Below are 13,849 nucleotides of genomic sequence, written 5' to 3'. Positions count from 1 at the left end.
ATGCTTTATTCCTTTCTCTATTACAGGGTTAAAGTAAAAAGGATGGAGGAGATGCATATGGAGCATACACCTCATCACAGACCAGTTAATAGCCTGTTTCTGTGCTGTAGAGTCCATGTAATTTTCCAAGTAATGTTTCTTTTCTACTCTGCGATATTGCATGCTTCCAACTATCTTTTAAATAATTACAAACTTGTCTTATCTATCCTTGCCCTTTTCAAATACTCTCCTTGGCAGCCTCCTAACCTTGCTAACTATATGAAACTTTGCCATCAATATTTTGCTCTACACATCTAACTCATCCAGTATCTCCTAGCTTTACTGAGTTTGTCGTTTCAAATAGATTGAATTTTAAGCCCTTATCCTTGTCCACAACACTCTCCAAAGTGTCATTTCACCTCTGCCAATTCTCCAATCCAGTGACCTGTATCTCTGGCTTGCTTTCTATTCCCCACCCTCCTCACTCTATTTTTGATGGCAGAGCCTTCAGCTATAGAAGCACTGCTCTTTGAAATCTCTTCCTCCAACGTTGCAGCTCTCTGCCACATTCGGTAATCTAAAACATCATCAACTCAGTTTTAGTTACCCACTTTAACCTCACTAATAAGGAAAGATGCTTTCTTACTTTCTCGTCACAGTCACCTTGTAACATGTGCTACGTTGAAACGATTATATTAACGTAAACTGCTGTTCAGAATAGAGAACTGAGGAAAAAATAGAGACCATTATTACAACTTACCCCTTGATTTTTTGCATCTGTTCAATGGTGTCTGGGAGAGGAAGATTGAATGTTTCAGGCAGAAACAAAGCAAGAATTCCTGATAATGCTGTTAAAATTCCCATTAGAGTAAAAGGCAAAAACTTATGATGAACACCTGTGAAAATACAGACATTTTTTAAAAATAAGATGAAGACCTGTACATCAATGCAGAACATTAGACTATATTTACCTCACCTCTTGTGGCCAATAAACACCCTTAATGCAGGCACTTTTTAATTTCCAACTTTCAAGTTAGTTTTCAACTCATTTTTGTTAGGCAACATTTTGTAGTAAAAAGACAAGTAGTTTGTTTCCAATGAACAACTGGAGAATTGATCTGGAGTTTACCAAATGAATAATTACAAGATTGAATCCACAAACTGTCATTCTGTCATAAAGTGCATAAGGCCTTATATTATACCGTGATTTCAGATATCATGTGTGTTTATTACACAATGTTCTACATGCTTAAATAAATGAAGCCACTCTCTACTGATGTCATCCTTGCAAACAAGCAACATCTTTAACAGCAGAAATTGTTTCTTCTTGCCTATATTTCTATGGTGAAAAATGGAAGTGAACATAAGAAACAGTAGCAAGGGTAGATCACATGGCCTTCCGAAGCTGGCCTACCAGTCTGTTAGGCAATGGTCAGCCTTGTATGTCAATTCCATTTCCATGTTTCTTCATTGTCTTAACACCAAAAATTCCATTGACTTTAATCTTGAATATCCATTGGTTGAGCAGCCATGGCCTACTGAGATGGAAAATTCCAAAGACTTAAGATCTTCTAAGTGATGAAATCTCTTCTCAGTCCATTAAAGCTGATCACTTGTTCTGAGACTATGATCCTTACTTCTAGCATCTCCAGCCAGGGGAATCTCTTCTCATTTTAAAATTCAGAGAATATAGTCACATACTAGTTGATCTCACCTCATAGTATAGGGCTCTCAAACCAGAAATTAATGTAGTGAACTCTTGTTGCACCTACACCCAGACAAATATATTCTTCATTGGTTCTGGAGACCTAATGAATCACCGATCTTTGCTCCACTTCATTAATTTCACCCTATTATTTAGAAAAAGCTTTGTCTGCTAACTAATCCCCTATCCATGTTTATATATGAATCCTTGCTTTTGTGCAATCACCTCTGCATGGAACCTTATTCAATGCCTTTTCAAAATCCAGTTAATACTACATCCAATGAACTCCTTGCTTATCTGTTTGATACAGTCTTAAAATTTTCTTAAAATGCTAGATTTTTTTAAAATTTTTGTATTTTTAATGTTGCTGGAACACATTCTTTACCAACAATAATCATTTTAGATTTCTCCTTTGTCCTTGGAATTTTGATTTCTCCATTTCTCCTCTATTTTCTGTAGCAAGGTAGATGAAAACAAAAGGGAGAAATTCATCTTTGAGCATCAATACAAAACAGAAGTCATTGGAATTAGGGGTGTTCAGAGTTATGATGATTGGGGCTGGCAACAAATCTCCTGCTCCTCCTGGGCTGCTGCAAATGGAAGTGCTTTGTGGATCCAGCCATTCTTATCCCCTCCTACAATACCCAATTTTGTGGAAATCTAGGCAACCTTCATTGAAAAGGAGGCATGTCACTGCCATAAAAAAAATCAGTGTCCATCCCCAAATTCTGAAAGGATCATCTGTCCTCTTCTTTGCCTCTGATAAAAAGTTCACCCTCGTTTCAGCAAACACTCACTATGTTAATAATTTCACTAAGCACAATCAATCTTGGTCTCAAAATGTGATAGACGTAACAGAAGATAATGGAAGGAATGGTTGATTTTGCATTTTTATTGCATTATTTATCTCTAATTACACCATGTGCGCACAAAGTGTTTTGTTTTGGAATAGACTGTGGGTACTGGAACAACACAGAAAATACTTTTTTTTAATATATGTCGTCAAACAATTATCTTACCAAGATAAAAAATATAAGGTGAAACAATGCTGCCCATCCTGCTGGCCATTGAGCACACTCCAACACCCATATTTCTTACTGCTGTTGGATACAGCTCAGCTGTGTAGACATAAATCATGGAAAAGCCACATGTAGTTGCAAGTTTTCCACTCATCACCAGCACAGTGGTAAGTACTGAAATATCTAAATAAACGAGAAACAATCATAAGCTCAGTGGATTGGTTTCTAAGCACCCGTCTGTACAATCCTGCCACATGCTTGACACACAGGCAGATTTTCTGTAAACATACTTCTGACATATACATATGCCACAATTAAGTATAAATCAGGATGTAGTGGTGTGCTCCTCATTCATTAAAATTAATGACTGGCAAAGACTTCTCCAATGGATATATCTACATTCAAAGCATGCATTCATGAAATAAGACCCTTAATGTTGGTGTTACAAGCGGGAGTAAAGTACATGGTACAAAGATATTCCTCTCATTCTGGGTGGGCTAATTACATTTATATTTTTTTAAAAATAGGAACTCCAGAGGTGCAAGCAACCAGAAAGAAATTTGTCATTTCCCCAGTTATTGTCCCTGGGGGCCTGGGAGCAAACGCATGGAATGTGAACCTTAAGAAAATCTCCAAATTATTGGATTCACCTGAAACAACACATCAAGAGTGGACTCCCCTTTGTTATTGTCTGCCAACATTCTCCTCCTCCTCCTCCTCCTCCTCCTCCAGTTCTACCTCCAATCAGAGGGCCTCGAGAGATTATAGACCCCTCCTGATCGTAAGATTCTCTGTGACTATCCAGCAATGTTTTCATAGTGGAATAAAATGACTCAGTTTTGGCTACAAATGGTGCAAGTGGTTGTCACTCTTGGCACAACTACATAGCAAATGTCATACTAGTCCACCACACACCAACCCAAATTTTATGTAGTGGCATGTTAAAGGTAGCAGATGTTTATGAATGATGATTACAAGGTCATCAATGCGCATTTGTTCAGTACAGCTGAAAGCATGAGCAATGAAAGGGACCTATTAAAAATGTTACAAAATACTGTTAAGAACCTTTACAAAACAAAAGAGACAACATTGGGTGTGAGCTGCCAAATACCCTGCAGAAGAATCTCATAGCTGGCATTGCCCAATAATGCAAATTGAAGAGTTGTGTTTTCTTACTGCAACGGTGTTTCTTTTCTAGAATTACAGTCAATTATGGTTAAACCTGAAAGGTCCTTCTGAATTCCACTTCTTTGGTGTTGCCTTAACTCAATAGATGGCATACTTGCCACTTGTTTGAAAAGTTCAGCTCTAACTATACTCAAGTAGCCCACCTTCTCATTTCTATACCTCCCTTGCCTTGTTGCATCTCCCCAAATAAATTATATCACACTATCTGGATTGAATTCATTTGAGACTTTTCTGTGCTAATGGCCAGTCCCTCTCTATTATTTTTGCAGTCTGAAACTTTTCTCCTCACTGCCAAGCACTTGGCCAATTTTTGTATTATCTTAGTAGTTCTTAGTATGCCCATTTCATTGTCAAAATCATTGATATATCCTGCAAAACCAAGAGACAGAATGCTGAGACCTGTGAAAGTTCACCTAAGAAAAGCCAGGTAACATGCCTTAATGACTACCAACCAGTGGCTCTGACATGCACCATCATGAAGTGCTTTGAGAGGCTGCTCATGGCATGCATTAACTCCAGCCTCCCAGACAACTTCGGCCTACGGCAATTCGCCTATCACTGAAACAGGTCTACAGTGGACGCCATCTCCCTGACCCTACACTCATCTCTGGAACATCTGGACAGTAAAGGCAACTACGTTAGACTATTGTTTATTGACTATAGCTCTGCCTTCAATACTATAATTCCAAGCAAACTCATCACCAAACTCTGAGACCTGGGACTCAACACCTCCCTCTGCAACTGGAACCTTGACTTTCTGACCAACAGACTGCAATCAGTGAGAATAAGCAGCAACACCTCCGCCACGATTGTTCTCAACAATGCTGCCCCACAAGGCTGTATCTTCAGCCCTCTACTCTACTCCTTATACGCTCATGACTGAGTATATAGGGAGTAGAGCTGGTCATTGACTTCAGGAAAGGGAGCGGTGTACATGCACCTGTCTATTTCCATGGTGCTGAGGTCGAGAGGGTTGAGATCTTCAAGTTCCTAGGAGTAAACATCACCAATAGCCTGTCTTGGTCCAACCATGTAGATGCCACGGCTAAGAAAGCTCACCAGCACCTCTCTTCCTCAGGAGGATAAAGAAATTTGACGAGTCTCTTTTGATACTCACCAACTTTTATCGATGCACCATAGAAACTCTCCTATTTGGATACATCACGGCTTGCTATGGCAACTGGTTTGCCCAGGACCGCAAGAAACTGCAGAGAGCTTTGGACACAGCCCAGCGCATCACGGAAACCTGCCTCCCCTCTATTTCCCGCTGCCTTGGTGAAGCAGCCAGCATAATCAAAGACCCTACCCAACAGGGTCATTCTCTCTTCTCTCCTCTCCCATCAGGCAGAAGATACAGGAGCCTGAGGGCACATACCACCAGGCTCAAGGACAGCTTCTATTCCATGGTGATAACATGATTGAACGGTTCCCTTATATGACGAGATGGATTCTTGATCTCATAATCTACCTTGTTTGACCTTGCACCTTATTGTCTACCTGCAATGCAGTTCCCTGTAGCTGTGACACTTTACTCTGTATTCTGTTATTGTTTTTACCCTGTACTACCTCAATGCACTGCATAATGAATTGATCTGTACGAATGGTCTGCAAGACAAGTTTTTCACAGTACCTCAGTACAAGTGACAATAATAAACCAATACCTAATCGCAAACATCTTCCACATATTACCCTTTGTTTCTTGCCACTAAGCCAATTTTGGACCCAATATGTCTCTCTTACTTGGATCCCATCGGCTTTTGTTTTGACCAGCCAACCATATGAAATCTTGTCAACAATCTTTCTAAAATCTATGTATCCTACATTAAATGCACTGGTATCATCCTCATCACCCTCCTCTGTTAGCTTTGCTGAAACTACAATCAAGCACATCAGATGCAACTTTCACTTTTTCAAATTCACGTTGGCTGTTCTGGATTAACTTCTGCCTTTCTGAATTAAGATTTATACTTTTCCCTAGAATTGATTCCAATAAGTTGCCCACTCCAAAGTAAAACTAACACATGTAATTATTCTGTTTATTATTCCTGTTCTAAAAAACACTTTGACATGAACAGTTCTCCAGTTTTCTCGCAATATTCCTCCAGCCAGGACATCTGAAAATAATGGAAAGAACTTCTGCAATTTTCTTCCTTGCTTTTTTTTAAAAATAACCTGGGACCTGAGAATTTATCCACTTTCCAAGATACTGAACACTTGAAGCTTCCTCTCACTATATTTACCCATTCAATACTTCACAATTTTCCTCCTTAACTACAGCATTAAGATTCCCCCCTCTTTTGTGAAAACAGCCAGTAAGTACAGCAAGTATTCATTAAGAACCTTATCCACTTACTTTGTTCCCACATGTAGATAACCTTTTTGTTCCCTGATGGCCTTCTTAGTCATCTTATTGCACTTGTATGTCATTAATAAAAAAACCTTTGAATTGTCTTTGATCTTATTCATCAGTAATTTTTATTCCTTTGCTCTCCTAATTTCATCTCTAGATTTCCTATATTCTTTCTGGCTTCCTGCAATTACAAGCACCTATTATGTGACATAATCTTTCCTTATATCGCATCTTACCATTTATGAACCTTGTCCTTCAGGGGAAGTCCCACCCTTCTTCTGTGTGGGAACATATCTACCCTGAACTCCTTTGATTTTCTTGAATGCCTCCCAATGCTCTAAAATTGATTTGCCTTCAAGTAGTTGTTTCCAGTCCACTTTTGCTAAATATTTCTCATTCTCATAAAACTGGCCTTGTCCTAACGCAAAATTTCTGCTTCTATTTTATCTTTACCCTTTTCCGTAACAATGTTATATCCCACTGAACTAAACAGAATGGCACTGCCACACCACCCAAATCACTGGGTTTGCTACATATTGGCTCTAAAACTTCTCAGTGTATTTCTATCTCCCCCTAGCCGTTTGGAAGTCTAAAATACACTCCCAACAGTGTGGTTGCCCTTGATTAATGAGAACAAAACAATGTACCATGGACATATTCACAATGAACCACAACAGCAACCTCTGTTCATTCAATGCCCTTAACAAAATTTGACACAGAGGTACATTAGGAAATATAGGGACAGACAAGCAAAAGCTAAGCCAACGTAAGTTTGTTTTAAGGAGAATTTTAAAGGAGGAAAAAAGCTGAAGTGAAAAGAGGTTTAAGAAGAATGCATTGTAGGGCTTAGGGCCTTGTCAGCGGATGGCATTTCTGCTAGCAGGAGGGCAAATAAATTTAGGAATAATCAAGAGATTGAAATTGGAGGAACACAGCTATCTTCGAGGTTTGAAAGTGGAGGCAAAGCCATAGAAGTTTCTGAAAATAAGGATGATAGTTAAAATTGTAGCAACAAACAATGTGCTGGAGGAACTCAGTGGGTTGAGCAGCATCTGTGGGGGGTAAGGAATTGTTGATGTTTAGAATCAAAACGTGTGTTGCTTAACCATAGAACCATACAGCACAAAACAGGCCCTTCGGCCCACCATGTTGTGCCGTCCATCAAACCACCCTCACACTATCTAACTCTTTCCTCCCACATATCCCTCTATCTCACATTCCTCCATTTGCCTATCCAACAAACTCTTGAACCTGTCCAATGTATCTGCCTCCACCACCACCCCAGGCAGTGCATTCCATGCACCAACCACTCTCTGGGTGAAAAACCTCCCCCCTGACATCTCCCCTGAACCTCCCACCCATAACTTTAAAGCCATGCCCTCTCGTCTTGAGCATTGGTGCCCTGGGAAGGAGGTCAATGAGAATTTGTCATCAGGAAATGTTTAAAAAATAGAATATAGACAGCAGAGTTCTAGACTTCCTCACATTTATCAATGCTGGACAAAGGGAAACAGGTCAGGAAACCAGTAAAACTGTCCTGAAGTAATAACAGAAGAGGGTTTCAGCAGAAAACAAGCTGAGATAATGGCAGAAGTGGGCAAGGTTATGGAACGGGTAGTAATCTTATCTTGGGTGAAATCTGACACTACAATCATGATGTCCATTTCTGTATCAGGCACACGTCACTGAAGGGGATAAAGTTGGTGGCAAGGGAATAAGAACAATGGCATCATTCCTCTCAGTACCTAGTTGGTGGAAATTTCAGCTCATCCTGTTTTGTAAGTCATTAAAATAATCTGACAATTGAGAGATGGTGGAAGCTCAAGTGAGGTGGTGTAAGGTTTTATCAGCGTACAAATGGAAGAGAATGTTGTATTTTCAGACCATGTGGCAATGAGGAGAATCGTTTATATGAGAAATTGGAAGAGCCAAATATAAGTCTCTGGGAGACCAGAGAAATGACAGTTCAATGAGAGAAACAACGTGGCTGGAGGAGGGTAAGAGGTGTTAATAGTGTCTATGCCCTCACTCAACTAAGTTAGAACAAATTTTGTTTTGTTTTATTTTTATCTCTCCATTCAGAACCTGAAGGAAAATGTGTGTTGGGGCTTCATTCTTGTATTATAAACAATGTTGAATTTACTGACTGGTGTGTACCTTCAGCATTGGGCAGAGAAGTAGGTTGGGGACAGATAGGAGAACTGGGGTGTTGGATGCACCATTAAGAACATGCAGGATAGATTTAGTTCACAAATCAAGGTATCCATATTCTATGGGTGTCAGTTCCAGTGGTGTTAATCGATCGCTGCAAAATTAAAGTAAGCTCCAGCTGTTCCATATTATAATGCTCAGGTAAAACACTGGCTGTGAAAATTCACCACACATTCCTAACCCTGTCACATCATTCAATGAGATCATGCCTCACTTCCAACCAAACTCTATAATCCTGCATTGCTCCGAATTTCTTAAGTCCTTTGATTAACACAAATCTATCTTAGAAATGGTCCAGCATCAATAGTTGACTGTCAAAGAAATTCCCAAACTTATATCACATTTTACGTGGAGAAGACTTTCCAAATGTTACTTCTGAAGGGCCTAGCTCTAATTTTGGATTATAACTTCTCATTCTAGAGTGGAAATAGTTTCCCTCCAACAGCCATTTAATATCTTGAAACTTCAACCAAATCATACTTCAACCTTCTAAGTTCCCAGGGAGTACAACTTGAGTTTCTGTAATCTGACATCATAATGTAACAACTGGCATCCTAGCAAAACACTGATAAATCAATCCTGCTTTCCTTCCAAGGTGCAATGGTGCAGTGTCTAAGAATTTCTTAGAGCACTCTTTGTTCCCTGCAGGTTAGCCATCTTCCTATCCAAATTAATAATTTACATCAGTTCAGTCAGTCTCATCTGAGTTCAGCTGATCTTAGTGGCAGAGTTTTTAATTGATATTTCAAGATCTGAAGGTTGCTGATGAGGCTGGCATTTATTATTTTTTAAGTTCCTAAACCATTACAAGGGATCAATATCTCTAAGTTGCATGCAGAATTAGAAATGTAATATTTTTAAATCTATTAATCATTCAAGTTTGTCTACTTGATCCTGGGAGAAAATTTGAACTAAAGATTAATGCTTTATACTGGAAAGAACTACATCTTTTATTTTGACTTGACACTTCTGAAAACAGTGAAAAACTAAGAGTATTGCTCAGAGAAAAAGTGGGGCCTTGAAAATTCCATTCTAAGATGCTGATGAAGGATAATGTCCCCTCATCAATCAACTGGGCTTTTAAAAGTCCTGTTTTAATTTGGTAACAGTTACGAACTCTTTGTGTCAAAGAGTTTACATTAAAATGAGAGGTCTTGTTTATAGTTGATCTGGAACAGTTTCTAGAGCACTAATTCAGTTACTGACACACACTGAAATTATGTAATTGACAGCAAAGTCTTAGATTAAATTCAGAGGAACTGTACAATTAGTTTCTCAGGTCAAAGCAAATGAGATAAGGAGATCTCTGGTTTTAAAAATGTTCTCATAGAGATCACACTTGTGAAGCTCTGCCATTTCTAATCTTTTGATGTAAGCTTAACTTTTGCTTCACCAAGTTCCTTTTAGTTTTTTTTAAAGACGGGGTTTTGCTTGTAAACATTTGCAATCTCTCCCTCATCTGTTTAACTGCTCTCTGTTTCAAAACATTGATCTGAATTAAAATTTTTAAAAACTAAAGTGGTCCATATGGAATTCTATTAATCTTGGAACTTGGATGAGAGCATCCAGTTCCAAACACAAGACTAATAAAAATTGCTTACATTTTAAAAGGTACAAAGACTTTGGAAAAGATTTGTACAATGAACAGATTTTAAAAATTAACATTTCCATGCTGTTCAAATACAATGTTTGTAAATTATTGAGTGAGGTAAGAAGTGCCTATGATTAAGGCCCCTACTTCATGGGGAAAAACTTTGAATAAGCTACAGAAATGAATAGAAATTGAACATATCAGGAGTGAAAAAAAGATAATTCAGAGTTTAAGAAAACTATGCTTCAGAGACTTTGTATGCAGCATCCACTCAATAGATTAATTTGCTTGGAATATGTCCAATGGGGAAATGACCCCTTACAGCATTACAGGCACTTTAATGATGCAGTTATACCTTAGGACAATATACAGAAGTTAACCCTTTCAGCTGACAGATTAATTCATTTAAAATGTAACACTGGATTCCTTCGCTCACTTTTCATAAAAGGAGAGCAACAAACACAATTTTCCTAATCTAAAGGAAGATTTAATTAATCAAAAGAACTTTGGAAAATCATAGTTAAGGCATTTAATGCTCTCACCATCTGTTCCTGGGAAATTTTCATTCCACCAATTTCCCCGCACTGTTTTCCACCCAGCACTTGATCCTCACAACATGACTAAGATCACTGAGATTGTGATAGTTTATGGAAGTAAATGGTAGAATGTTAAAACCCCTTCAGGATTAGATAAACTGTTTATTTCAGTAAACCATGACATTCTGCTTTTAAATATTTAACAAAAGAAATATTATTTTAGCAGCACTCTGAAAATAATTTACCTGAAGGCACAAACTGGATGAGTAGAAGGACAACTCCTCCAAAAAGAAGTGCACTCGAAAGGGTGAACCTACGTGAACACCTCTGAAGAAAAAACCAGGCTGCTGTGTAGGCAGGAACTTCAATGGCAGCAGAGAAGAAACAGTTCAAATAGTCATCACCATGAAGATTGGGAGTGTTCAAGGACAGGCCAAAATATCCAGCTGTTAAAATCATCCTGCAACAAAATAATAAAACCATTTGTGAAGGATCTTCTTAAACCTTCCTTCTTCAACCCATCATTATAATAATAGAGTCAAAGGGTCACACTCAGAGTCACATAGCACAGAAACAGGTTATTTGGCCCAACTTGTCCATGCCAACCAAGGTGCCTTGCTGAGCTGGTCCCATTTAACCACAATGTGCCCTTATCCCTCTAAACCTTCCCTATCCATGGACCTGTCCAAATGTCTTTTAAACATTGTAATTGTACCTGCCTCTCCCATTTCCTTTGGCAACATGTTCCATATACCCATCACCCTCTGTGTGGAAAAACCTGCTCCTCAGGTCCCCTTTAAATCTTTCCCCTCTCACCTTAACACCTGTGTCTTCTAGAATTAGACTCCACTGAGAAAAAGATTATGTCCAACCATCTTACCTAAGCTTCTCCTGATTTTATAAGGTCACCCATCAGCCTCCTATTCTCCATGGTAAATAGCTCCAGCCTATCCAGTCTCTCCTTATATTCAAGCCCTCCAGTCCTGGCACTATCCTTGTGAATCTTTTCCACACCTTCTCTAGCTTAAATACATTCTTTCTATAGCATGGTGACCCAAACTGCACACAATATTCCAAGTGCGGCCTCGCCAATATCTTGTACAGCTATAACATGACATCCCAACTCTTGTACTCAATGCCTCAGCCAATGAAGGCAAGCATGCCATAAGCCTTCTTCACTACCTTGTCTACCTGTGTCACCACTTTTAGGGAACTATGTACTTATACTCCTAGGTTTCTCTGTTCTACAGCACTCCCCAGAGCCCTGTTATTCATGGGGTATGTCCTGTCCGGGTTTAACTTCCCAAGATGCTTCACTTCACACTCGCCTGAGTTAAATTCCATCTTCCATTCCTTTGCTCACTTTCCCACTTGATCTAGATCCTTCTGTAACCTTTGACAATCTTCTTCACTGTCCACCACACCACCAATTTTAGTGTCATCTACAAACTTACTAATCATGCCACCTACATTCTTATCCAAATCGTTAATAAATACGACAAACAACAGTGGACCCAGCACCAATTCCTGTGGCACACCACTGGTCATGGGTCTCCAAGCTGGAAAATAATCCTCCACTACAACCCTTTGCTTCCTACTACCAAGCCAATTTTTAATCTCATTGGCTAGCTCACCCTGAATCCCATGTGATCTCACCTTCCAGACCAGACTACCATGTGGGATCTTATCAAAAGCCATGTAGACCACATCTATTGCTCTGCCCCTCATCAATCCTCTTGGTCACCTTTTCAAAAAACTCAGTCAAACTTGTGAGACACAGTTTCCCATGCAAAAAGCCATGCTGACTATCCCCAATCAGTCCTTGTCTTTCCAAATGTAGATAGATCCAGTCTCTCAGAATCCCCTCCAGTGACTGTCCCACCACTGATGTTAGGCTCATTAGTCCATAGTTCCCTGGCTTGCCTTTGCAGCCCTTCTTAAATAACGGCACAACATTAGCTTCCCTCCAGTCTTCCAGTACCTCATCCATTCCAAAGCCCAAGTAATTTCTTCCCTTGCTTCCCACAACGTCCTTGGATATTACTTGATGTTGCATCTATCATGTCCCAACAGAAGGTAGGCACAGAACTGCTCTCCATATCATTGCCAAATATTGGAAAATGTACACAAGTATTCCCTACAGCCAATTTGCCTTCCAAGAATGAGTCCTGATGCAGGGTCTTGAGCTGAAATGTCAACTATCCCTTTGCCTCCATGGAAGGCAAAGAAGGAATGGCAGGGTGAAGGAACAATGGGTGACAAGAGAGGTGGAACAACTAGTTAGGAAGAAGGTGGCAGAATACATAAGGTGTAAGCAGCAAGGATCAGACAGGGCTCGTGAGGAATATAGAGTAGCAAGGAGGGAACTTAAGAAGGGGACATGAAAAGGCTTTGGCGAGTAGGGTTAAGGAGAATCCCAAGGCTTTTTACTCGTACGTGAAGAGCAGAAGGATGGCTAGAGTAAAGGTAGGTCCCATTAAAGACAAAGGTGGGAAGCTGTGCCTGGAAGCTGTGGAAGTGGGTGAGGTTCTCGATGAATACTTCTCTTCAGTATTCACCAAGGAGAGGAGTCTTGATGACGCTGAGGACTGTGTTGGTAAGGGTAATGTTCTAGAGTATGTAGATATCAAGAGAGAGAGGATGTGTTGGAGCTGTTAGAAAATATTAGGACAGATAAGTCCCTGGGGCCTGACGGAATATTCCCCAGTCTGCTTCGTGAGGCTAGGGAGGAGATTGCTGAACCATTGGCTAGGATCTTTGAGTCCTCGTTGTCCACGGGGATGGTACCGGAGGATTGGAGGGTGGCGAATGTTGTCCTCTTATTCAAAAAAGTTAGTAGGGATAGTCCAGGGAATTACAGACCAGTGAGCCTTACATCTGTGGTGGGTAAGCTGCTAGAAAGGATTCTAAGAGATAGAATCTATGATTATTTAGGGGATCATGGACTGATTAGGGACAGCCAGCATGGATTTGTGAAGGGAAGATCTTGCCTCACAAGCCTGATAGGGTTCTTTGAGGAGGTGACCAGGAAGATTGATGAGGGTAGTGCAGTAGGTGTGGTCTACATGTATTTTAGTAAGGCGTTTGATAAGGTTCCACATGGTAAGCTTCTTCAGAAGGTCAGAGGGCAAGGGATCCAGGGAGACTTGGCCGTGTGGATTCAGAATTGGCTTGCCTGTAGGAAGCAGAGGGTTGTGGTGGAGGGAGTGCATTCAGATTGGAGGGCTGTGACTAATGGTGTCCCACAGGGATCGGTTCTGGGACCTCTAC

The 13,849-nt window shown here is 40.0% G+C and overlaps 1 protein-coding gene across 3 annotated transcripts in view; it reads right to left on the bottom strand.

Annotated features, from left to right (window-relative positions):
- Positions 1 to 13,849, bottom strand: part of LOC127569229 (solute carrier family 22 member 5-like) — a 69,148-nt gene that overhangs the window by 4,717 nt on the left and 50,582 nt on the right. For 2 of the 3 annotated variants that reach the window (XM_052013658.1, XM_052013659.1), the window contains exons 7-9: positions 10,825 to 11,039; positions 2,704 to 2,886; positions 740 to 875 (exon numbers count right to left, since the gene is read on the bottom strand). In XM_052013658.1, coding sequence (XP_051869618.1) covers positions 740 to 875; positions 2,704 to 2,886; positions 10,825 to 11,039 — 534 coding nt within the window. The remainder of the gene's footprint in view (positions 1 to 739; positions 876 to 2,703; positions 2,887 to 10,824; positions 11,040 to 13,849) is intronic. The other variant, XM_052013660.1, reaches the window with a different exon arrangement.

Source organism: Pristis pectinata, chromosome 4 (assembly GCF_009764475.1).
Source record: "Pristis pectinata isolate sPriPec2 chromosome 4, sPriPec2.1.pri, whole genome shotgun sequence".
NCBI classification, from domain to species: domain Eukaryota; kingdom Metazoa; phylum Chordata; class Chondrichthyes; order Rhinopristiformes; family Pristidae; genus Pristis; species Pristis pectinata.
The sequence above is the reverse complement of the archived record's forward strand: the minus strand, read 5'-3'. Positions and strand labels throughout refer to the sequence as shown.